The following is a 27,653-nucleotide window of genomic DNA, read 5'->3' as shown; positions in this document are numbered from 1 at the left end:
TAGTTCCATATAAGTTAAACAAGAAGACTGATCCTCCTAAAAATGCTAAGTGTAAAAAGGAAGCCTATATACTTGCGAAATAAACACCAAAGCCTGCCATGATTAAGGTACTTTCTAAAAAATTATCAACAAATTACAATAGAGCGACATGGTTTTCATTGCTTAGTTCAATAAAAATTCCATGTATTGTTTTTACTCTTGAACACAAGTGGTTTATAATATATCAGGATGGTTAGCCGCAAGAAAGACATGAACACAGAAAGGATAACCTTTATCCAACTTCAGCATTATTTTTGTAGTGATGTGTATAAAATCCAACTCCTACTTGGGTAACCTTAAGAGAGCACAAGCCTAAGAGATGAAAACATTTACACATTTTAATTAAATTATACCATTACCTTATAAAAAACGCGAGGTTCAATATTTGTAGTCTTAAAAACTGAGCACTAAACAGTTTCCAATACAGTAACCTAGATGATGGTTAAGATGTGTCTAAAATGTATGCTATGCAGAGCCCTTAAGACTTTAACACATCATGGAGTTCTTCTGAATTATGTACATTCAAATGATGATATTGTAATTCAAACTGAAAAACAAAATCATAATAAAACAAGAAATAGGAGAAAGAAAAATTGATTTCTGAACCAAATGTGTACTACCTTACTCTAGAGTGAATCATTAGGAAATACAAGCATGGAGCAGATATGCTCCATGTCAAAACAATTGCATATTCAAATTAGAAGAGTCATAGCATGTATTTTTTTTGTTGTTTTCTTAAATAAGTGTCAAAAAACTGTTGTATCTGTTTTTTTTTTTTGTAGCATGCTTTTTCTAAATAATTCTCATTTTTCATTCCAGAAAATATAAGAAACAGTTTGCAAAAACTCTTGCAAACATATTTCTCTAAGGCCATGAACTGGTTTGCTAAGTTGCATTGTTTTATTCAAGTAAAAAGCCCTTCTAGAATAATGGGTCTGTAAAGGAAACCAATCACCTTCAATTCTTGGGCCTGTATACTTGCTAGGAGCACTATCACTCTGAAAGCCAAAAGCTATCTAGTGCTCATTTGAGCATTAGCAAAATGTTCTCTATTAATATTTACATTTTAAAAATCTAATACATGTAAGTTTTTCTGGCAGATTCTTTTCATATGTTACAAAACAAAACAGTAAAAGCTTTGAGTAAGGTAAGAATCCTTTTTTCTTAGAAAGGTCAAGCAGATACTTCTTGACACCATGTCCTTTACACAATGGCATATTGTTCATATAAAAGGTCTCTTATCCTATAAAAATCTTGACAAAGGCAGCCTTCCAATCCGATGCGTCCAGTTTCAGTCTAGAAACCAAGTTAAAAAAAATTCTTTAGTACATTTTTCTATTCATTAATAAATATGCAGATATAATAACCAAAATACATGAAATAGATTACTTTATGATTAGTCAGGAAATGGGTTGCTCTGATTCACAGAATATGGATGTAATACTTAAGTCATGAATTTTACATAGACACATAAATGTCAGGGGATTCAAATAACAAAAATTTCCAATAAAATTATATATCATTTCTTCCAGAGCCTTCAACAACTTTTATTATGACTATAAATTACTGATCTTCAGTTTTTTGAAATTACCAATCAAGTATTACAGAATTCAAAATGACAAAACATCAGAAGTATGCATTCCCTTCAGCTCCTATTAAAAACACACTTACTCTACGGACTGCTACTTGATTGTTGCAAACAAGCACACCTCCTACAAATTCAGCTTGAATCCCCTCCCGTAAAAGAACTTGCTTGAAGTCTGATAATCTTGGTTCGTTCATAAAAACTGACTGATGTCCAGGAACCTTAGATAAGGGCAGAGGGGAAAGAATAACTTCAAATAAAACACCAGACACATACCTGTATTGAATAAAGTAAAACACTACATGATCTCTAAGATATCTTCTATTATTCCCTGAAGTCCTTTGACAGATTATTTCAAGACTATAAATCACATTCCAAGTTGTTATTCTGAATTTTACCCCATTACTTAACATTACAAAGCCTTTCACATTTTCTGAATGTTTCACAATCAATTTCATTAGTCATACTTCATAATAACAGAGAGACGTTTAGTAATGTTAAGCTCTTCACTCACCCACTTGCCTAAAGGGGTCAACTAGAGTGCCAGTAGGCAGAACTGAACCAAAAATTCATTTTCCAGATCCCACTCCTTTGCTTAGTTCACAGGATAATTCTTCCCTAATCCCATTTCCACTGTCCCTTCATCCTTGGAGGAAATGCAACAGATGCCACAAGTTTTACAACCAGAAAGGAAAGTGGTTCTTGCCTAATGCTGCTCTTTTGAAATTGCTTAGAAAACCACTAGCTTTAGCACAGAGAGAAAAAAGATGCTAATCCCTCCTCCCAATTTCAAGAGTAGTACTAGCAGGGAATCCAAAGACAGAGGAGGCTCGCTCTCTCTCTATTCTTAATTTCATAGCAGGGCTGAAGACATCACTTTATGTGCATGTAGGACTCTTACAGTTTTAATATTGTTTTAAGTTTAATTACCTAGAGTCTTTGTTAATTAACTAGATACTGCTTGAGAACATGTAAATACTAGACTAAAATTATATCTATGTTTAATAACAGATTTCTAACTATAACAAAACCAAAAGTGATTTGAACGGAATTGACAATATATAAAAATGGAATGCAACAGTAAGACACTCTTAAAAGACTACAAATCTCCTGATTAGAAGCAGGTAGGTAAGCCTCACAATCATCAAACTTAATATTTAAAAATCCATACTGAAAAAAAGGTCAGTATGGATTTACTTTTTACAGTATGTACTTTTAAGGTACAAAACAATTATGTACCTTAAAAGATTTGCTAAAGGTTTCCTGTAAATTGTTATCATTCCCTACCCATACGGAATTGCTGCACACGCGGACGCACACAAACATGTCTTCAGTAATCTTTTTTAAAAACTTCCAAATCAGCCTAAGTGTGACATATTTTAAATGGTTAAAAACACAAAAGGAAAACTAGAAGGATGACAAATTAAGGAAGAAAGAGAAAAAGCACATGCTTTTTATTTTATTTTATTTTTTTACCTCATGGGGTGGCAAGGGTTCCAAAGTCGGAATGATTTCACTTTCTTCACCTGTTTCTTTCTCATCATCTCCAAACAGACTTTTCATGGCCTTTTGTTGCGCTATAACGCTAGAATCTGAAGGGGCATCTACTTGCATTTCTGAGTCTTCTCCATCATCCTTCAGTTCTCCTTCTTCTAAAATAACGCCTGTGTCCACTTTGGAAACTCTCATGTCTAAGACACCATCTATCCAAGCTAATTCAGCATCTTTTGCCTTACAAAACTGAAGGGAGCTGACAAGAGAGTCTTTTAATCTCACCTAGATACGCAAAGGGGAGGGGGAGAAATAAAACCCACAGAATATAGATTAACAAATTAAATATAAACCAATTATTATCATTTTCTAGCTCTGGTAATGTGATTAAAATTTGAAAATCTTTCACTCATCTGATCCTCACAATGACAATACCTAATTGCCTGTAAGATCATTAGGGCCCCTACTTGCCAAAGTAGTTCTTAATCCTGACATTGGAATCACATGGCAATTAAAAAAAACAATGAATGCCAGGGCCTTCTCTCCAGTGTTTCTAATATAACCGGTGAGATTAATACCAGAGCACCGAGTCCCTCTGGCCCCCAGAAAAGCTTCCCAGACGATTCTCCTGTGCAGCCGAGGCTGAGAACCACTGGTAAGTCTCATCCTCTAGCACTTGGTGTACTTCAGGAGTACTGAACTGCTTTTACTTTTCTAATATACCATAGAGTTTCACACCTCCATATTCTTGAAACGTTGCTTCCTCTTACTCTGCCCAGAGTAATTTTTCTGCCTGGTAAATTCCAACCCATTTCTTCCAGATATAGACATCACTTCTGTTTTAAATTGACACCGTCTCCCTTTACCAGATAGGAGTTAATCTCTCCACTGTGCTAGTCCTGAATTCTATGCCTATTTCCATTTGTTCCAATTAGGAGTAGAGCCTTAACGAATTTTTCTAGAACTTTTGAATTCTTTAACACTCATCATTCCCCTCACCCTCTGTACTTTTGCAAATATTGTTCCCTCTGCATGGAACACTCTTTCCCCTTCTCTTTCCTACTCTATCCACCTGACAATCCAACTACACATCTGTTAGGACTCAGCTTAGGTTATCACTTCTTTCAGGAAACCTTTTCTAAACCTATGAATTTGATTTGGGTCCCTCCCCTTTACACTCTCATAGCATCCTAAACTTCTCTCTCAGGGGTATGACAATGTGATAAATGCTATTTCCTTTTTGTAAGCCCCATAGACCATGAGATCTGCTAGGGCAGGGGACCATGTCTGACTCACTCATCCCTGTATTTCTAATGTATCTGTCCTAATCTGCAACAAAAAGTATTTATTTCTACTCAGTGCCAACTGCCAGCATATTTACCTGGTAGATGTGTGTTTCACTAGTGGCATCAACTGTTTCATGTAGCTTTGGCATGTACACTTTAATATCTTTTCCACCAAACGCACGGCAGCACTCTGCCAGATCTTGACTGGCCTCTGGTGGGCCATGGACAATGATCAACTGTCGTGGCTTCATCTGATTAATGATTTTTTTAATGGAATCCCCATCAGAGCGTCCTTCATAGTCTATGTAAGTAACCCTGGCTCTGTAATTAGACACGATTACTCAAGATTACTTTTCTGATAACTCTTTAAAAAAATGGCTTTTATCATCAGGAAAAAAATGTATACAATATATAAAATAAGGATTTGAGAAATATACATGTATTATATTGTTAATATGTATTATTTAGGTCTTAGCTATGCCCCAAAATATATTATTTAGGTCTTAGCTATAATTGGACAAATAAACCACTTTGCGCTCTAATGACAAAAAAAATTCCAAAATGATCATTTACTGGTATTATTAACTATACTTAAGTAGAAAGGGGGAAAAAGGGGCTTCTTAACTACTTTATATCACAGAAGTATTTTCTAGACATTAGGGCACTAGAGATGTTTAAGTCAAAGAGTATATTTTATAAAACAAGCAGTAACTCAAAAAAATTAAACTGGGCCAGGCACAGCAGCTGACACCTATAATCCTAGTACTGTGGGAGGCCAAGGTGGGAGTATCACTTGAGGCCAGGACTTCGTGACCAGCCTGAGCAAGAACCCCATTTCTACCAAAAAATAGAAAAATTAGCCAGGCGTGGTGGCACACACCAGTCCCAGTTACTCAGGAGGTTGAGGCAGGAGGATCGCTTGAGCCCAGGAGTTTGAGGTTGCAGTGAGCTATGATGATACCACTGCACTCTAGCTCAGGTGACACAGTGAGACTCCATCTCAAAAACAAACAACAACAAAAAAAAAAAACGTAATCTTATAATCTATTCTCAAATTGCAACAAAAGCGCTTACTTTATTTCAATAGACTCTGTTGTAGAAATACACTTAGTAGGAACATCAGATAAATCTTGATCCATGGGTTCATCTCCATTTGTCAAACCAGATTCTAATTTGCTTTTTTCTTCTTCAGTAGCTTGAAGTTCTGGCACTAAGAAATCCTCTGGTCTAAATAATAAGTCTCTAATTAGAAGTAGTAAAAAGCAAGCTAATATTATATAACATGTATAACCAACTAGTAGGTGGCATAATTTTTAGGCTCCTCAGGTAGTTCAAGATTTAAACATACATTTGATCCAAAGCCAATGCAATTTTGTAATATCAATTATCGGATGACTGCCTATGTCATGTTTTTCATAACCATTAAAGTGTGTTCTTTGAAACACGCTGTGTGTACTGGTGAAAGGCCCCTAGACAGGTCATTAGAAGATCTTAGTGGCTATCACAAGTACTATTGCAACCTAGCTCTGTATTTTTTTCAATAATTCTTTTTCTCAATTTCTATGGTTTTCTTTGCCAAATTCCAATAAATTTCAGAACTCCTCTGTTGTCCTTAAGACCCCCAGTTATTTCCGTCCTACCCAAAGAAAGCAAATGACTCTCCCTTTGCACATTATTAAGAAGACTGAGATACAATATCATTAACTCCCTCATAAGTCTTGATCTTTACTTCAATGTACTATTAATACATCTGTCTTCCCATTTTTACTTCTAATATTAGAAAGAGTTCAAGTCTAGTTTAAATTTAAAAAAACAAAATAACACTTTTTTAAACATTCTCTGACTCCTCTATTTTTCAATGTCCCACTCCACTCACATTCCTCTCTGAAAATCCAGGCCTCTATTCCCAAACACCCAGATTGTTACAGCAGCTTCTTAGCCCCTGGAGTCCAATATCTCCAACTGTAATCGACATAACAACAGCAGTAGCAAACACTTAAAGCATATTTACTATGAGTCAGGCTCTAGGCTAAGTGCCTTATAAACACCACCTCAATTAATTCTTATCCCCATTTTTCAGATAAGGAAATTAAAGCTAAAGATCACTGCCCATGCTAAACAGATTGGCCACTCATTAAGTGGAATGGTAAGCAAAATCACCAACGTTAGTTAAGCTGTTAAGCTGTTATGTTTCCTCTCTATTGTTTTGGAGGGTCAAGTAAACAGTGGAATTTTCCTAATTAAAACCAAGAATGATCTAACTCCACTATATGTTCAAGATAGCACTATGGAAGTACAAAGAAAGTACAAGAAAAGGACCTGTGTTGGGAGACAGGAAAAGTTTCCAGATTCAGCACCTGGAAACCTAAGAGGAGAAGACTGAATGGAGCCAAAGGAAAAACATGTGCAAAGGCATGACATAGAAAAACCAAGCAGAAGGAAACAGAAAGGCTGATACCACCAGAGTGGACAAAGCACATTGATATATATAGAAACATAATAGAAAAGTGGGGAGAAACCAGATTGTGAAAGATAGCCCGCGTTATGCTAAGGCATTTGACATTTACCAGGGAAGCAACAAGAATCCTAAAGAATTTTTACACAGGTTAGTAGTGTTTTCAAAATTGCAATTAGAATATATGATTTCAGTTGTTTGTCTAATAGCAGGTATAGATTTTCCATGGCTTCATTCATGCTATCTCATATTCCTTTTTATCTCACATATCCCATAAAACACATGTGTATCATGTGAGATATAACCCATTTCCCAAATGTAATACCACCAACCATCAAAGTTCTTCCTATCCTGCATCTTTCTCTGAGGATGTCCCCTGCCTCTCTTAAGTGGGGGAGAAAAAAGTTTTGATCATCTTTCTAAACCTTTCACACAACTAAGTAATAAGACCACTAGTTTTCCCTTAATATTCTCTAGGTGTTTCTCAACGTTTCTATTTTTGCATTTCTTTTTTTTTTTTTTTTTTTGAGACAGAGTCTCACTCTGTTGCCCAGGCTAGAGTGAGTGCCGTGGCGTCAGCCTAGCTCACGGCAACCTCAAACTCCTGAGCTCAAGGGATCCTCCTGTCTCAGCCTCCCAAGTAGCTGGGACTACAGGCATGCACCACCATGCCCGGCTAATTTTTTCTATATATATTTTTAGCTGTCCATATAATTTCTTTCTATTTTTAGTAGAGATGGGGTCTCGCTCTTGCTCAGGCTGGTCTCGAACTCCTGAGCTCAAACGATCCGCCCACCTCGGCCTCCCAGAGAGCTAGGATTACAGGCGTGAGCCACCGCGCCCGGCCTATTTTTGCATTTCAAACTATAAATCTTCTATATCTTTCAAGCAGAGGCACTCAGAAACTGACAAAGTACCTAGTGACCAGAAAGACCAAATTCACTGAGCTGAAATGACAGCACAGATAATACCTCCAATTTGTAAGAAAGAAAAGCTTGCTTTGCTCACATACTTGATAATCTCTCCATATTCATCCCATTTAATTCTTTCTTCTGGGGCAGGAAACATAGGATAAGACTTTTTTGCCTGTTTGAAGAAACTTCCTTTCCGACTACCTTCACCTTTCATCATCAGGTCATGCTTTGTCTTATGAGCTGATGGCTGGTCAATATCTTCCTCAATGTCGCTCTCATCACTGGAATCTATATCTGCCCTGGGAGGATTTGGGAATAGATCAAGGTCATAAAGTCCAAAAAAGATTTTGAATTAATATTTATAAAATTATTACTGAATATTCAAAATTATTAATTCAATATTAATCCAAATGATAATATACAATTATGTGCTCTATAACATCTCAATGACAAATCACATATATTAATACAAAGGTGGTTCTATAAATATGGTATTATTATACCATATATATTTTTTTTTACTGTGCCTTTTCTATGTTTAGACACATAAATACTTATCATTGTGCTACATTACCTACAAGTATTCAGTACAGTAACATGCTGCACAGGTTTGCAGCCTAGGGCAATAAGCTAGGCCATGTAGCCTAGGTGCATTGTAGGCTATACTATCAAGGTTTGTGTAAATACATTCTACAATGTTCACACAATGACTAAAATCACCAAACAACATATTTCTCAGAACATATCTCCATCATTAAATGATGCATGACTAGAATAATATTCAATATTATTGGACCAAAATTTTGTAAAACGTAACATTAACTGCCAGTTGATAAATATATTGTAGTACTAGCACTGAAAGGATTTGGTATTCTAGCCATTTGAAAGATGTCCGTAACAAAAGTGATGAAGTCTTAAGAAAATTTAAGTATTTTCAACTAAACATTTAAGTCGTAGAAACACATTCTTCTCAAATTACATACATAAATTTATAATCTGTCTGAAAATGACTCACTCTTTTGACTGCTCAAGTTTTTTAGCAGCTTCTTTCTTTAGTTTTTCTTTTTCCAAGTATTCCTCAAGTTCTTTCCCTTCAAGCTTCACACGTTTCCTCAACTACAGAAAAGAGATAAGAAAGACCTGAGATAAGGAAGACCAAGAGAAGAAAAGGTTTTGGAATACGGGAAGAGAAAATAGTAAAAATTGTTTTGCAAGTGATCAAGTAGAGGGAAAACTGTTAACAGAGATAGAGGAATAACTGCAGAACAAATATCCCTAAGAAGGTGGTGAGCAGGGACAGAATCCTGAGCATAAATATTACTTATTTAAAAAAAAAAAAAAAAAAAATCAAAAAACTAACATTTCATGTTTTGGCTGCTTCTCATTTCTTTAGGATGCTTCTGAATGTCATTTTCTGTTTTTTTTTTTTTTTTGAGACAGAATCTCACTCTGTTGCCCAGGCCAGAGTGCAGTGGCATCATCATAGCTCAGTGCAACCTCAAACTCCTGGGCTCAAGTGATCCTCTTCTGTCTCAGCCTCCTGGGTAACTGAGACTACAGGCATGTGCCACCACGCCCAGCTAATTTTGCTATTTTTTGTAGACATGGGGGGGTCTTGCTCTTGCTCAGGCTGGTCTCGATCTCCTGAGCTCAAGCAATCCTCCCACCTCAGCCTCCCAGAGTGCTAGGATTACACGTGTGAGCCACTGTGCCCGGCCCACTTTTAATATTCTTTTATTATTTCCTCAAATGGCTTATCAGCCCTAAAGGAATTCCTAGTAATTAAAGTTTTCAAATTGAGTATTTCATATCTGATGAAACTGTTTCAAGTATTTCTAAGCTATTAAATAACCCAAAAAACAGTATTTTACTTTGGTATGCTTGCTCTGCATCTTTGCTCAACAATTCTGTATTTATAGAAAATATCTATTGGATTGTAAGTTACTAATAGTATGCTTTTTTTAAGTAGAGTTATAAGACAAAGATACTCTTACCACTTAGCTTTTAACAAACTAAACATTCCTTAAAATGGCTGCTACAAAGACAAAATGAAAAGCAGTCATCTAAAACTCTGCACAACTCTGGTAGTTAGTAACCAACCCATTCAGCATCAACTGCTATAAACTTCAATAATACTAGTTTTGGAAAATTGATAGATTTAATGGATTGGTTATTAAGCAAATGATCTTTTGATATATTGGTCATTTAACTAATTGTCTTGCACCTGTAACAGGAGATAAGGCAGCAAATGTGGTACAGAAATATATTTAGTGGTGGAAAGATAAAGGAATTCCTGTCTCACTTCCACTTCTCTGTTAAGTTTGAGACAAGGTCATGTGCTATGAATGAGGGGTGAGAGCGAGTTGTAGGACATTTGAGGAAATAGAATGCATAAAATTGCCTCATGGGAGAGTGAGAAAGGGAATGTTGAGTGCTAGTGCAGGGTGCCCTTTTGAGATGTGAAGTCATAAAGGTGAAGGGAAACCTGTCCACACAGTAGTGTTTAACTCCAGTAACATAAAGCTGCTTAAGTACAGGCACAGACTAAGCACATGGTTTAACTAGGGTCAAGGTTTTTCCAGGTAGGTAGAATAAACAGAAAGAAAGGTAAGAGAGTTAAAATTGTTTGCAAAATTATGAGTATTGATGGACCACTGTCTCTAAGCTAGAAGGATGATGGATATAGTAAAAGGTGAGGTTCATGAACTGAAAGTCCCAACATGACCAAAGAGTTGTTAGCATGGGAGTAATAAAGTCAGCTGTAAGATCAGAGTGGGATGTTTGAGGTAGAGATCTGGAGACTGTTCAGCCATATCATGATAAGGTCAAGGGTATGACCATAGCAGCGGACACCATGGTAGTAGGAATGGATGGCTATGGTAGAGTGGAGAAAAAGACAACTGAAAAATAGGCTGTCAAGGAACTGAGAGGACCAAGGGATTGGACAGATCATATACACGGATGTTAAAGTTGAGAATGGAATCCTAAGTACAAGTGGAGAGGAAGGTTGTGAATCAGGGTCTAACATCACCAGTGAATGACGGAGAACGGCCAGATCAGTAAATGTCAGAAACAAGGAGGGGTCAGCATATCATCACGTCTGACGGCATGAATTGCAAAGGGAAGAGAAACGGCTTGAAAGCTGCAATACACAAGGAAGACACCTACCCCACCCAAAGTACATGAAACATGAAAAGAAAAAAAGAGCACCTACTTTAGATGGCTGCAGGGAAAAGAACATCATTAGGAAATATCCAGATTTAAATTAAGAAAAAGACAGGAAAGGAACTTTCCAGAGAGACCAGAAAAACAGTGTATATGTTTACCCTCTGGGTATAATTCCATAGGGTACCATGGAAGAGTTCAAGAATGAGAATTTCCAGTTAAGGGTCTTTGAAATTCATGCTATTAATGGTTCTCTACTGTTCTGATAAAAATACTGAAATGACTTTAAGGTTTATTTTTGGTCACTGATTTTTATATATCATACACAACGTATCCCCAAACAGTTTTAAGATAAAATTCACATCCAAGTGCTTACCTCTATTTCCGTAATTTTTTCAGAAGGATTATCAATTAGGAAACGTGCTAAAGTCCCAGGAGTAGTTCTGTAAGTTAGAATGATTGAGTTTTTAGGGTCCTGACACCACTGAATAAAGAGATCCCTTGAAAATCCACATTCCAGGTCAGGTTGGCTTGCAAGTACAACTTTGGGGCTAGGTACTCGAGCCAAGTCAGAAAGACCATGACATAAAGAGAGATGGCGAAACTGAAACGGATTATTTCTTTTGTCTTCAAAACATCTCATCAATTTGTCACTCATCCACTCTACCTAATATGGGGAGAAAAATGACAATAATTACAAAATACTATATTGTGACTTCAGTATATTTTCTAACAGCCAAGGAATTCAAATTCTATTTTAAGTCTTTTTCCCCCATTGGTTGCTTAAATTATAGTTTGGGCAAGCATTTCATTTTCTGTTTCTTTTCCCCTTTAGAGCTTCCCACTCCAGTTATCATCCCTAAAAATCCAATTTGCATTGTATTTCACTTATAAATTACATTTTTTTTTAAAAGTGTACATGGTCTAAATGATTATCTTACTCCCAGAGATTGCTAATTCAAGGGAAGGAGTTTTATTTAAAAGAAAAAGAACAGGCCTGGCACAGTGATTCATGCCTATAATCCTAGTACTCTGGGAGGCCAAGGCAGGGGGATTACTTGAGGTGAGGAGTTCAAGACCAGCCTGAGCAAAAGTGAGACCCCTGTCTCTACAAAAAAATACAAAAATTAGCCAGGAGTGGTGGAGTGAACCTGTAGTCCCGGCTACTTAGGAGGCTGAGGCAGGAGGATCACTTCAGCCCACGAGTTTGAGGCTGCGGTGAGCAATGATGGCACCACTGCACTCCAGCAGGGGCAACAGAGCAAGGCTCTGTCTCAAATAAATAAATAAAACCCAAACAATAAATTCTGACATTTATTCCTATGAGGTAGATTCTATTCTTATCCCCATTCTACAGATTGATATACTAAGAATTAGAAGAGAAGCAACTTGCCCAATCTTCAAAATGGGAATAAAAATAGAAACTATTTTGTAGGGTATATAAGGAAGGATTAAACGAAGTAATACAAGTAAGCACACAGAACAGTAAACAGTTAATGGTCAGCTATTATTAACAACCTCTTCAACAGAAAAATAAAATTCAAAGGGCAATCCAGACACCATATTACATATGCCCAATAACTGTAGTAAACTTCTTTATTATAAATGATAACATGAAAACAAACCTGGGACTTAGAAAACTCCACCACATTATAACTGACATTATTTAGGAGTGCCAATGAGTAAACACCCAATCCTGCATCTTTAGTTCTCCAAATCTGATCAAGAAGTTGAGCAAGTTCCAAAACTCTGCCTGCTGTGTCCACTGCTATTAATACATTTCCATCACCTCGAAGTGTTTCCAGGACATTTGCTAGAAAACAAGATGTAAAATCCCTATAGAACATAACAATACTCTGCTACAAAATTAAAGCTTACTTTATCTCCCTATTTTTGCTATAAAGACCATAAGTTATAAATAAGCAATTACTAGGCCAGGTACAAACTGAAAGAATTTTGTTTAAGTCATCACAACTACTTTTGATTCTGTTGAATATATCTTTATCTTCATAGGAGTAAGCAATGCCTTTAACTTAATTTTCTTTCAATTGAATTTTCTTTCAATTTTTCTCATCAATTTTCTTCACTGAAAAATTACAAACCAGTAAGTAGTCCTCAACACTTTACACAGCATAATACACATAGAAAATTATATTTGTATCACTGGGAAAACTGAATGACGAGGGCAAATGCAACCAGCCTGGGGTTTCTAGGCCACCCTAGTCTCACCTTTGAGAACTTTCTTATGATGAATTCCTGATTTTACATACACACACAAATTACATATAGCCACCCCTCAGTATCCACAAAGTATTGGTTCCAGGATCCCCACAGATACCAAAATCCACAGACGCTCAAGTCCCTTACATAAAATGGCATAGTATTTGCATATAACCTGTGCATATCCTCTTGGATACTTTAAATCATCTCTAGATTACTTATAATACCTAATACAATGTAAATGCTACGTAAATAGCTGTTATGCCATATTTTTATTTGTAGTATTTTTTATTGTTGTATTATTTTTATTTTTTTCAAATATTTTCAATCGTGGTTGGTTGACTCCTCAGATGCACAACTGTGAATACTGACGGCCGACTGTATATAATACATACTATGGACGTATGTATGCCTGCACAATAATATATAGATCATACTCCCATCCAGCGGAGCATCTTTATAGATTTCCTTGCTCTAGATGAAAGTCTGCTTGGAAATATCTGGTAAAACAAAACTCTAGCAAAAACCAAAAAAACCAAGAATCAAAGAGCTTCTTAAAATTAGTGTTACAGAGTATACTAGTTACAATTTTTTAGTAGACAGACTAAGGCAGCAGTTGTCTTAAAAGCAGACTCCACTTTTCCCTATTGAAATCCCATGTATCTTATTTTTAAAAAAAATGTAAGATGAAGAAGCTTAAGTCAAAGAAGAAGCGAGCAGTAATGGCAGCTCTTCAGAACCAAGACTACTCTATCAACGTAAAACACCCAGTATCAAAATCAGTGGACTGTTTGCATCCTCATTTATCTCTTTTGTTCATTTTTCTTTTAGAGTATGTTTTTCGAATACATTTTTATGACATCTTTATATAGAGACATACACCAGTGAGTGCCAGGGAGAGCTAGCTATGTGCTGGATGGCAGGGAGAAGCCATCTTTACACCACTTACACAAAAGTTAAATTCAGATCGACTAAAGTACCTTCTTTACAACATACTGATATGATCACATAACATTTTTTCAAAAATACTAGAGTTAGCCAACCTCCTATGACCAAGAAAAGTGTTAAACAGAATAAACAGTAATTCATACCACCATGCAATTCACAGCTTGTTAAAAAGGACATGATATAATACATACTCAGAAGTTGCTCATCTCTTTGTTTTCTTCTAGGCTGCACATATGTAGCATTAAATGAATCTGTGATAAGTAGGGAGGGTCTGCTTAACATTTCCAGGGAACATCCATTTAAGTGGCTATAACAAAGTTTAAGAAGAAGAATATTTTACACCACTTTAATTAATAAAAGCTTCTCTTACTTAAAATTAAGCAACTTCTTTTATTAGGTTTTCCCCCCCAACTCTAACTATAAAAGTATACATGCTTTCCCCATCTAACATATAAAAGTATACCAGATAAGGAAATCTGGTAAATTTAAAAAAGTATAAAGGGGAAAATAAAAATCTTCCAGAGTACCATTACTCAGAAATGACTGATAGTATATTTTGGTATACATCCTTCTAAGCATATGAATTTGTTCTATGCATATATATGTACTTTACAAAGTTGACATCCCATGTACACTCCTATATACTCAGTTCTATATCCTGGTTTTTCCATGATATGATAATTTTTTTCTAAACCTAATTTTTAACAATTGCAAAAATTTTCTATTGTGTCTTATACTGTATTTATTTGACCATTCCCTTTACTGCTATTTAGGTCAGTCTTTTCGTCATTATAAATAGTCTTTCAAAGAACATTTTTACAAAAAGCTTCACTTGTATTTCTGCTTATTTCTTTAGTTCACATTCTTAGAAATGTATTTACTGGAATATATAGTGTTGCTAAACAGCTTTCCAGAAAGAGTTAACCTTTTCCAGAAAGGTTCAACCAGAAAGACTGACCAACTTGCTACATTCTTCCCAGAAGAATATCATCATTTAAAAAAAAAAAGATCATCATTTAAATTTTCTTTTTGACTTTATACTTTTTGTCCATTTTATAACTGATCTCTTTTCAATTAATTCATAAATGCCTGGTGTCAGATACATGCAAGTCTTTGGCCAACTTGCTGCAAATATTTTCCCTAGTTTTTTATTTTTAAATTTAGCTTATTGTTTTGGACTTGTATGTAATCAAATCTATCAGATTTTTCTGTTATAACTTGGCCCATTATCTATATGCTTACAAAGTCTTTTCCAAATTAGAGATCAGACTCATCAATTCTATCTAATTCTAATCCATTTGAAATTTATTTTCCTATATGGTAAAAAGATTTTTTTTCCCCCAAAATGGTTGAATTCCCCAATACCATTTACTCAAATATCCATCCTTTCCTCATTATGATAAGAATGTAAAATTTAAGTTATTAGTCTTAAGTATTTCTCAATATAAAGATCTCAAAGCTACTGTAATCTAATATAAAACAGCTATTAAATTAATGTACAGATATTTAACAAGAGAAGCCTGAATGAGACTAAACACCAAAAAATTTTATAGTAATGCTCTGAGTACCAAATGAAGTATATAAAATTATGACTAGTATTGTGTCCCCTTTTAAAAGGAATCTGACTTTTTACAGGGTAGCTGTATTAGATGGTAACTACTGACTTCACAAAACAAAACAAAAAACCCACCCACAAAGTTCTGCTAAGTAGCAGCTCAAGAGTATATAAAATATAACTTGGTATATAAAAATTCATCTCCTTTGCAACATATCCAGGGAGATATGTTTTATACAGTACGTACTTAAGCATAAATTTTAAAAATCTCTTTATGTCTTATACCAAATTTTTCCCTTTACTATACAAATAATTTTGAAAATATTTACTATTTGATGATTCCTAGTTAAATAAAACCCAACTCTTTCTAATTTTCCCTCTGAAGAATGAAATAATAACAATTACATTTCCTTTAGCTTTTGTCTTGATATACTTACATCTCCCTCTTGTGGTTGAAGTCAACTGCATAAACAATTTCTTCTTCTCCATCTTTGACTATTTTCCATATTGTTCCACCTATCATATGACCGGCTGGCAGAGGTGTGATAGACAAGCCATGTCCTTTACCTACATCAACAAGATAAAGACAATACTCAGATTTCTTTTACAACTCTGAAGAAAGCTTATTTATTTCTAAGCTATTTTAATAGGTAATCCTATATATGCAATAACACAAAACTCAAAAGTAAAAATGAATACAGTGAAATGCAAGTCTCACTCTCCTGTCCCCGAGCTGCTTCATTCCCTTACTGGAGGCAAACACTGTTGTCATTTTATTACGTATTCTTGCAGAAACTTATGCTTGTAAATAGAAGGCTAGAGATTGGTCTGAAAAGCTAGCACACTACATTACTTAGTATAAACTAATAATTTTAAATATTTATATTGTACACACAATTATCAAGTGTTTCCATTTTTGCTAACCTCTAAACTGATGGAATAATAATTCAAATTTCATTATGATAAAGAATTTATCCTATAGAAAAATTAAGTACAAGCAAAACTGTTAAGACCTTTGTTAGTTCTGGGCTAAATCTTCAAGAGTCCATTATACCATCATTTTTTCAATGCCAGGATTCATTTTTATGAAAACCTCTAATACAATTCTCTCTCTAGATGATAAATATAGATTTAATATATACCTTCCTAACCTAATTAAATAATAAACTTTCAATGTCTGAGTCTAGAATTCAGTCATTTTCTACTCCGCTGCCATAGCACCTTTACATTTACCCATCTCAGCTGTTCTGTCTCCTCAACTCTAACTGTAAGCTCTGAGAAGCAGGATCTGGCTACATCAACTTTTGTTCATTACATACAGTAAACTAAATAAGTCTTTCCCAAGTTAACTATGAAAAGGCCTACGCTATTAACATTTTGTTAGTATTTAGTTTGAAATATTTTAAAACTAAAATGGAAGTTCAGAGTGCCATATCAAGGCAGAATATGCTGATTTTTTATTCTTCAGGCCACAGTGCCTATAATTTTTACTATGAATTCTCCTCAGTAGTTTTCAGTAGGTTAGATCCCATTAAGTCCAACTATTTACTACTGGAAACATTTCTTACCTTTCAAATTCACAATTTGAGAGAACTTTAGCTGCTGTATTTTATCAAAGGCTGCATCCACATCGTCTAATGTAAAGAGTGTAAAGTCTTCTGTATTGTGTCGAGACTAAAAAAAAAAACACATATTCATGTGATTATAGAGGCTGAGACATTAAAAAAACAAAACCACCACATATAAAAGGTTAAAAGTGAATGGGACATGATTAAATTAAAAAGCTTCTGCACAGCCAAAGAAACAGTCACGAGAATAAACAGACCACCTACAGAATGGGAAAAAATATTTGCATACTACACATCAGATAAAGGACTGATAACAAGAATCTATTTAGAACTCAGGAAAATCAGCAAGAAAAAATCAAACAACCCTATCAAAAAGTGGGCAAATGACATGAATAGAAACTTCTCGAAAGAAGATATAAGAATGGCTAACAAACATATGAAAAAATGCTCAACATCCCTAATCATCAGAGAAATGCAAACCAAAACCACAATGAGATATCACTTAACCCCAGTGAGAATGGCCTTTATCAAAAAAACCCAAAACAACACATGTTGGCGTGGATGTGGAGAGACAGGAACACTCATACACTGCTGGTGGGACTGCAAACTTGTGCAATCCCTGTGGAAAGCATTATGGAGGTATCTTAAACAGATTCAAGTAGACCTGCCATTCGATCCAGCAATCCCATTATTGGGCATATACCCAAAGGAAAAAAGGTCATTCTGTAACAAAGACACATGTACTCGAATGTTTATAGCAGCACAATTCACAATAGCAAAGATGTGGAAACAACCCAAATGCCCATCAATACATGATTGGATTAGTAAGCTGTGGTATATGTATACCATGGAATATTACTCAGCTATAAGGAATGATGAAGATACGACATCTCTATGGTTCTCCTGGAGAGAATTGGAACCCATTATATTAAGTGAAGTATCTCAAGAATGGAAAAACAAGCATCACATGTACTCACCAGAAAATTGGTTTCCCTGAGCATCACCTAAATACACATCTAAGAACGACGCCAATCGGATATCAGACTGAGGTGGGGGGTGGGGGAGGGGATGGGTGTATGCCTACCAATGAGTGCATTGCGCACCCTTTGGGGAATGGTAACGCTTGAAGGTGCTGACTCGGGAAGGGGTGGTGGGGAAGGGAGGGATATATACCTACATGATGGGTGAAACGCGCACTATCTGGGGAACAGACACGCCTGGAGCTCTGACTTGGGGAGAAAGGCGGTACATGGGCAACGTATGTAACCTGCAATTCTGTATCCCCCATAACAATAAGATGAAAAAAAAAAAAACAAAAACAAATAAAATAAAAAAAAAAGGTTAAAAGTAATCACTGAAGGAGTGTTTAAAAGAATTTTCTTAACTGCTTAAATTACCTGATAAAGATCATACATGAACATCTGTCCCATTTTGTAAACAGGAATGGTTGCATAGATAGCACAGTTCAGACCCAGCTTCCCGACAGCATATGGGAGGGCACCAAGATGGAGAGGATCAGGGTGAGAAAGCAGCACTGCATCGATCTGGTGAACATGTCTACAAGAATGAAATCAAAAGGAAGACTTTCTCAAATCTTGCTTTTAAGGGTAAACACAAGATATTCAAAATTATTCATCAATTCTGGATTGAGGACTATGCTGGGGTAAAAGAGCAAACCTAACAGCTAAAATTATGACACCTATGAATTTCGATTATTACTACCTCCATTCAGCATAGATAGCAAAATTATGGTGTAAGTTACACCTAAATATATGGTGTCTAAACACATTTAAAAAAGAAAAGAAGGGATGGTGCAGTGGCTCACATCCATAATCCTAGCACTCTGGGAGGCCGAGGCAGGAAGATCACTTGAGGTCAGGAGTTTGAGAGGCAGGAAGATCACTTGAGGTCAGGAATTTGAGACTAGCCTGAGCAACAGCAAGACCTATCTCTACCAAAAATAGAAAAAATTGGCCGGGAGTGGTGGCACATGCCTGTAGTTGCACCTACTCAGGAGGCTGAGGCAGGAGGATTGCTTGAGCCCAGGAGTTTGAGGTTGCAGTGAGCCGTGACCATGCCATTGCCCTCTACCCAGGGTGACAGAGGGAGACTGTCTTTAAAAAACAAAACAAAAAACCAGGAGAAAACACAAATAAGGTGACTGATTTCGAATAGATATCTTGCATACTATTAATTTAAGTTCAAGAACTCAGCATGGAATTTCAGACACTGTTAAAAAGAGAATTTTGTTTTTTTAAGGCAGGGTCTTGCTATGTTGTCCCATGCTGGTCTCAAATTCCTGAGCTCAAGTGATCTTCCCACCTCAGCCTCCTAAGTGGCTGGGACTACAGGCGCAAACCTCCGTACCAGACTAATGACAGAATATTTAAATGGCCACATATTTATTATGGATATTCACCAGCTTTTTAGCATGGTGACTGGCAGCATATTCATTATAATAAAACTTCAATTAATCAGGGAAGCATATGTTGTTATTGCCAAAAGAAATTAACAAGATGATTTGAGTTTAATTTTTGGCTTCAAGTTTTTTAAATATTTAAGTCCTCTTTCCTTCCATAATTAGTATAATACTGCAAACATAACTGAATTTTTTGGATGGACTAGGATCCTTTTGTATTTCATGGTCATTATTCTGAGAAGAAATTCACAATGTTTAGCATTAAAAGATGTATTAATAGAAAGTAAGCTAATGTGAACCGACTATCAAACTTTCACATGGAAGATGTTTCCTCTCCTCAAATTCTTATATACTCTTGCTCTTTCCTAAAATTAGGGTACAAAAATTTCTACTGAAATCCACTAGAGCCAAGTTAACATCTTAAGATTTTGCTGAATTTCAAGAAACAAAGCTTATAAGTCAATCAAAACTTTACAAGATAAAATGGTCACTATTTAGCTTTTTGGCATAAACTAAATTAGTGCAAAAAAGCAACACCATGTAACATCAAAATGGTATTACATTGTAGAAAAGAGAAGTTGACTTAATAAAAGACTATAACTAAGAAATGTAACTTACTTCCTCAGGGAATCTATAATATCCATAGAAAAGTGCTCATCCCAGCCACAGTCCAATAAAAATCTAAACTCATCAACTTGGAGAAGATAGCAAAGAGCAGATTCTTCTTGGACCCCAGAGAGGGTAGTCAATTTAATAATAGATGTCATTTTTTTGGTCCAGTAGTAATAAACTAAAAGGTTCTTTCAAAAGAAATGAAAGCATAATTAAACATAAAAGCACAGTTTAACATATATAATAGACAAATTAAAATTATTTCAAATTTTAAGTGCATAGAAATTCCATAAACATGGAAAAGCAAACATTTTAATGACCCACTCCTACCACTGCCAAGTTAAAAAATACAAACATAATCTTACATTCTCTTGTTTTTTATACAGTGAGTCCTTCATGGCTCCCCAGTAGGGTGTAATGAAAAGTAGTGGACTTTGTAATAAAACAGACCCAGATTTGAATCTACTCCTATGAGATTTGGGGCAAGTTAATTAACCTTTCCTCACCTATGCATCCCAGTCTATAGAACATTATTATTATTATATATGTAAAAAGGATGTTGGAGTATTTCAAATAATGTATAAATTACCTAGAACAGAGACTATGACATCCAGTTGAAATAAATGTTCACTGAATTAATGAAGTCACCCTTCAAAGTGAATTTGTTCTTCTGTTATCTTGCTCTATGATGGCACTGATTACACTGTATTACAATGATTAGTTTGTATGTCTTTCTCTGTTAGATCAGTGGTCTTTAAACAGATCCCCTTGAGCATCTGATAAAAAGCTACGGACCCTCCCATCTCTCTCCTAGTTCTCAAAACACCAAAAAACAAAAACAATAACAAAACCCCCAAAAGCACATACACAGGCCCGGTGCGGTGGCTCACGCCTGTAATCCTAGCACTCTGGGAGGCCGAGGCGGGTGGATCACTCGAGGTCAGGAGTTCGAGACCAGCCTGAGCAAGAGTGAGACCCCGTCTCTACTAAAAATAGAAAGAAATTATATGGACAACTAAAATATATATATATACAAAAAATTAGCCAGGCATGGTGGCGCATGCCTGTAGTCCCAGCTACTCGGGAGGCTGAGGCAGTAGGATCGCTTAAGTCCAGGAGTTTGAGGTTGCTGTGAGCTAGGCTGACGCCACGGCACTCACTCTAGCCCGGGCAACAAAGCGAGACTCTGTCTCAAAAAAAAAAAAAAAAAAAAAGCACATACACACATAGAGGTTCACACACTTTTCAGGGGGCTTAATGTGAAGAACCCTTGAACTGGGATGTGAGTGAATGAAAAATAGAGATGGTATCTTATGTCTGTAATTCCTAAAACAGAACCTGACACACAGTAGGTGCTCAACATATAGCTGATGAAATGTATGTTGAGATGCCTACTACACGTATTTCAAGAAAAATATAACATGAACACATCTATTGGGATTTAGGACCTAGAATTGCATGCTATTAAACAAATGTTATAAAAAATATTCATTAACAAAGTTCAACTCCATGGAAATATTTCAGATTTTAGCTCCTTACAATAAATTAGCCTTTTCTGGCTAACTATGCAGGTAGGAGAGGCCACCAAATTACCTGATGAGCTCTCATCATCTACTCAAGGTCATCAATAAGGTAAACTGTCCACCTTTCAAAAGAGGCTGACAGGAGGCTAATCCCACCACATCTCCCATGCTTGTTTACCTGGGTTACAGCCCGAAATCCAAGACTCCTAGGTTAACAATTATCACTGATATATACACCTCCTAGTTATACCCAATCCCTACCTCTTCTCCCTCCCAAATCCTCAGTATGCTCTCTGGAACTACAATTATACTCACTGGTAACTTCAACCTCTTCTCTGCAAATTCTCTTCACCTGCTTGTCTTCACAGATACCTGGCTGTTCTGTAATGATACTATTTCTCCTGCAGCCTTTGAAGGTTCTTGGGGTTTTGTTTTTTGTTTTTAAGTCTCTCGTACCCTGTACACCTCAAAAGCAGGAAGTATGTGTTCCTTGCTCCTCAATGCAGTTTCCAAACCATGTCTTCTTTGTCTTTCAAATACCCCAGTCCCATTAAAGCTCATGCCACCCAGCAGTTCACTATCACACTTCCACATTTCCTCTTCACTGTGGCATCCATCAACCTGTCTCGTTCACTGAGGACTTCAGCTCCTGACCCGGTCTTCCTCTCAATAACTTCAGTGTTGACCTCTCAGTCCCTTGACTCCCTCAACTCCAATAATCTTCATTTCACTTCAGCCACCCCCCACCATGGTTACACCCGAGACCTTCTAGACTTTATCACTACCAGTACACCTGCACCACTTTCAAAATCCCACCTTCAAGCACCCCACTCTATCACTACTACCTCACTTACTCTGGCATCCCCACTGCAAAAATCCTTTGGCCTCACCAGTGCCTCTAACTCACTGACCGCTTTTTCACTATCCATCACCCCCTCTTGTCTTCACTCCGGTCCTTGCCTTCCATCCACGATCCATCATGATTATCTGGCAAACACTCAAGTATCTTGTTCCTCCAGCCCTTCTCTGTATTAGCCTGGCAAACCCCCCAACCCTTATTAATCATTCACTGTCTATCCCAACGGCTGAATGTTGCCAGATAAAAAACCAAAATCGCACAATTGTGCTATTCGCTCTCTAAATTCATGGTCAAAGATTTCAAAGAGACACGTGTCAATCCTACTTTTCTTAGAAGGTTGACTCTCAATCTCTGAGACACTATGTCACAACTCTTCTGCTCAGGCATCACCCACCGCATCCTCCACCCTACTCTCAGCTGATAATCTCACCTCATTCTTTGATCAGAAAATCAAATTAGACAGTAATTCCTCATTTTCCAGATACTACATCTATTAACCTATCTGCATGTACACTGTTGTGCCTCCTATTATATGGAATAAAGAGCCCTGTTTCCATCCAAGGTCAATCCCTGTGTATGGTGTTGATCCCATTCTCTACCTTCTAAAAAGGCTTAACTTCTTCAGTCATTCCCTCTTTCCCCTGCATCCACGTATCACTGACGCACCATTCCCATGAGCACACAGAGATACTCTAGAATTTCCCAAATTATAAGAACCCTCTTTTTTTTTTTTTTTTGAGACAGAGTCTCACTCTGTTGCCCAGGCTAGAGTGAGTGCCGTGGCGTCAGCCTAGCTCACAGCAACCTCAAACTCCTGAGCTCAAGTGATCCTCCTGTCTCAGCCTCCCGAGTAGCTGGGACTACAGGCATGCGCCACCATGCCCGGCTAATTTTTTCTATATATATTTTTAGCTGTCCATATAATTTCTTTCTATTTTTTTAGTAGAGGTGGGGTCTCGCTCTTGCTCAGGCTGGTCTCGAACTCCTGAGCTCAAACGATCCGCCCACCTCGGCCTCCCAGAGTGCTAGGATTACAGGCGTGAGCCACCGCGCCCGGCCAAGACCTTGTATATTTTGATCACAGTTACATTCCAAAGCCTCCACGGTGCCTAACACATCATGGTGGTCAATAAGTGTTTCTTGAATGAGGCATGGCTAGTATTAAATGAGCTTAGTGCCCTCAGCACACCATTAACAGCTACCTATCTACATGTATTTCCCCTTGCTTGGGAGAGCTCTGAGTGCAGCACTAGGCTTAATCCATTTTTGTATCCTCAGAACATTAGCACAAGCGCTGCACATAGTGGTTGTTCAATAAATGTTGATAAGTTAAAATTTAATATATACTGACTTAATGTGTTCTTATCTGAGGTATGAGAAGCACAAAGACATTAATTATCTACTTGATGAAAATGTTTATAAATACAATCTGGAAAGGACATAGGAAATTCTCCCGGCAAAAAGCTTCCTGTGCCACAATTACATTAATGGCCTAAGAGAAACTCTTTTTCTACTCAAAGCTTCCTTAATTCCCACTTTCTATATTTAGATTATGAAGTGAAAATACAAAGTATCTTGCAGTTAGAACTGAATGAGTTCATGTTAAAACTTTTTTTGCAGGCAGGCCAAGATTTCAACAGATGAAAAGATAGTTTTACTATAATTACTCATAAAAAAGCTGTATCTTTATTGTACATTCATTACTTACTGATATCTCAGTTGTATATATGATGAAACACCATGAATTCAGAGTTCTTTATAAATCTAAAAAATAAACAAATAAGAACCTCATGAATGTGGTACAATGATTTAGTTCTGTTTATAATAATGATGTAGAACATACAGCCCTTTAAAAAAAATTTGGTGTCATAATTTTAGGAAGCTTAAGCTTAAATAAAACATAGGAATAATAAAAGATATAAAAATAATAATGAACAAAACTGGCTATAATCAGGGCTCAACTATGCAGTTTAGGAAATAGGATTTTAAAAATTGACATTAGCTTATGTTATTGAGAATCACAGAAGAAGTGGGATCTAAGATTATTCATTAAGGATTGTAAAGACCTGGGTAGAAACAGAGAAAAGGTATTCAAAACAAAGGAATAACATGAGCAAAAGCACAAAACACAAACTTATAGTGTACCAGTGAAAACACTAGCCTGGCATACTTTCATATAAGCAAAAGATGAAAGAAAAGACATAATCAACATAAAGGGGGCCAAACAATTAAGGGCTTTGGAAACTCTGGACCTAGTCCTACAGGCAACAGAGAAACATTTTAAGATTCATTACCAAGTAGAGAGTGGCATGATACCAGTAATTCTGTATTTTAGGAAAAACACCCAGTATGTGTAATTGATTGGACTAGGAGATAAAGCAGGGAGATAAAGGGGAGGGTATCTGGCAGACCACTTTCTCCCCTCAACTTCGCTGGTTCTATTTGGGGACTAAACATCTTTGGCCTCAAATATATTTTACAATGCTGTGACATCAATTCATTAGTTGTTATCTAAGTAACCAAGGCTTGAAACTTCATGCTGATTTCTTCCCTTTACTTCTTCTGGGACAGTCCATTACCAACTCCTGATCATTCTTCCCTCAGAAGGCCTTGCACATGTAACATTCCCTTTCTATTCCTACTGCCAGTACTTTAACGCAGGGCCTCATTACCTTACATTTGAGTTTCTCTGCCTCCAGCCTTTCCTCCCTTCATCTCAACCTAAATACTGCTGCCCAATCAATCTTCAGAAACACCCTCACACACATTACCTCTTGCTCAGAAATCTTCAAAGTCTTCTTCGAGAAAAAAAAAAAACTGAATGCCTTAACTGGCAGTGGAGGGCTCCAGGAAGCAACCCTGACATCACTGCTCAATGTCCCAAGGCCCAAGCTCACATTCTACCTCCTTACAAATTCTATCATTAGTCTAAACTAGAACAGCTCTGTCAACAGAAATATATCACATGCCACAAACATATTATAGCTTCAAATTTTTTCAAAGCCACATTAAAAAGCAAAAAGCAGGTGAAATTAATTTTAATATATTTTATTTAACCCAATCTATCAAAATATATCATTTTAAAATGTAATCATTATTAAAAATCAGATATTTTACATTCTGTTTTTCACACTAAGTCTTCAAAAATCCAGTGTATACTTTATATTTACAGCACATCTCAATTAGAACTAACCACATTTCAAGTGCTCAATAGCTACACGTGGCCAGTGGCTACTGTAATAGCACAGGTCTAGACTCTAAAATCAATGCTTCAGACTGCTGAGGATTGTATTCTGCCATTTCTAAAGTGCAGGTTGGCACCATTCTATTTTTATGTACATGTCTCAGAACAGATTTTAATGGTATCACCAACCATTTAGTCTTCCCCACTAAAAATTGAAACCCTCTTACCAAATTGGCAGCCACCAGTTGAATCCTATTTGATATTTACTTAATATCTCTCTGACACACTTTACTGTCCTACCTCAATAGAGGCGCTCACTGCCTTACCTGAAGGACTGCCAATTTCCTTTCATCTAGTTTTCCCGTTCCCAGTCGATCCTCCATACAGCTGTCAGAGACCACCCTAAAAAGCAAATATCCTCATGCCCCTCCATGCATGAAACAGCCACTGGCTTCCTGCTAACTACTGAAAATCTAAACTCCTTAGGTGGAAAATCAAGATCCTTCACAAGGTGATCTCAACATACCTCTTGCTTCACCAATCATTAAATAATGATTCACCTTGCATTAAATAATGCTCAAGCACATTTATTTTCCCACTCTCCTTAAGTATGCTTCTTAAAGCTCTGTATCCCTGTACTGTATCCAGGAACCAACTTCTTTTGATCCTTCATGACCCAACTCAAGTATCTACACCCTTATGAAGCTTTTTCGTTGCCCCCAGGCAAAGTTGGTTATTTTTGTGTTACAAAGGGGGCACGAAGAATATTTGTGGAATGGATGATGAATGTGTAAAGGAGAGGAAGTAATCATCTTTGTTATCTCCAATACCAAGCACAGTGCTCAAGGCGATAGATCCTGCATACTGATGACAACTAAGGGGAACTATGCAAAATCCAAGGGAAAATGAAGGAGTCTGGGGTAGCCCTGGAGCTCACTGAGTGGGAAGTCTCTTGGGGGTGGGAGGGAAGGAGGGGAGGCGTAGCAGTTTCATAACAGGGTCAAAGGCGCGGAAAAAAAAAATCAAAAATTGGGAACGGGCATAAGTGATAGTTCAAGTTCACCTGGTCACAGGAGGCCAGACTTAACTCGCCGGTGTTAGAGCCAGTACGACCCATTGCTTTTTGAAGAGCATGTAAAACAGTACGAAGTCAAAACGAACGAAGTCTTGGGAAATTGCAGCGATAATGAAAGCGCTCCAGGGCGATGGCGGGAGGGGGCAGAGCGCCAAGGCAATTTTAACAAAGCGTGGCACACCGTCCGCAAGGTATTTGGGGTCGATGAACTAAAAGACGCCTACTTTGTGCCCAGTGTTTAGTAGCCTCGTAGTCTCTCAACCCGAGACCCCGAGCGGCTAGGCTGAGAACGCCGTAGCCACCACGAGGCGAAGGAGCCAAAGCTGGAGTGGGATTATCTCCTCCAGCGGCAAGAGTGAAAGGGCGGAGGGAAACAGCAGAGAGGAGCGAAGGAGAACATGGGGTGAACCGAACGCACTGCCACAAAACAGCGGGAGCTTTAGACGCATGGAGAAGTCACTTCTCTTTCCCTCGCTGAGCACTTCTGCCAGGAACGACCAGGGCAGTCGCAACCAAAACCGCGGGAGCACGTCCGCAGGGGAGACCCGGTCGCAGTCGGAGCCCGGCTCTCCCTCAGGGCCGAAGACGCCCCCTCCCCCATCCAAAGGCTCACTCCTTCTCCCGCCCCACTTGCCTCGTCAGGCCTCCCCCAAGGCCGTCCACTGCCCTTCCCAACCCCTAGTCGAATCCAGGTTCAGGAGGGAGAAAAGCTGATGTTCACTCAGCAGCACTCCTGACGACCGGCCGGCAGGACC

At 37.2% G+C, this 27,653-nt stretch overlaps 1 protein-coding gene across 1 annotated transcript; it reads right to left on the bottom strand.

The window, feature by feature from the left end:
• On the bottom strand, positions 1-27,653 carry CPSF2 (cleavage and polyadenylation specific factor 2). Its single transcript, XM_069465231.1, has 16 exons — positions 27,533-27,653; positions 24,348-24,403; positions 20,264-20,445; positions 18,624-18,783; positions 17,227-17,332; positions 16,096-16,225; positions 14,295-14,410; positions 12,561-12,748; positions 11,312-11,602; positions 8,786-8,886; positions 7,869-8,069; positions 5,476-5,628; positions 4,497-4,722; positions 3,101-3,400; positions 1,711-1,845; positions 1-1,335 (listed from the first exon to the last, which is right to left on the bottom strand). The coding sequence occupies exons 3-16, from the start codon at positions 20,410-20,412 to the stop codon at positions 1,243-1,245; spliced, it is 2,349 nt and encodes a 782-aa protein (XP_069321332.1). The 5' UTR covers positions 20,413-20,445; positions 24,348-24,403; positions 27,533-27,653; the 3' UTR covers positions 1-1,242.

The sequence above is a fragment of the Eulemur rufifrons genome, chromosome 2, assembly GCF_041146395.1.
Source record: "Eulemur rufifrons isolate Redbay chromosome 2, OSU_ERuf_1, whole genome shotgun sequence".
NCBI classification, from domain to species: Eukaryota; Metazoa; Chordata; class Mammalia; order Primates; family Lemuridae; genus Eulemur; species Eulemur rufifrons.
This window is presented reverse-complemented; position numbering and strand designations above follow the sequence as displayed.

Coding starts and splice junctions, on each gene's coding strand:
- CPSF2 (XM_069465231.1), bottom strand. CDS start 20,412: ATGACATCTATTATTAAATTGACTACCCTCTCTGGGGTCCAAGAAGAA. Junction 8,070..8,785: donor AAACTTGAGCAGTCAAAAGA/GTGAGTCATTTT, acceptor AAATCCTCCCAG/GGCAGATATAGATTCCAGTG. Junction 1,846..3,100: donor AACCCTTGCCACCCCATGAG/GTAAAAAAATAA, acceptor CCCTTATCTAAG/GTTCCTGGACATCAGTCAGT.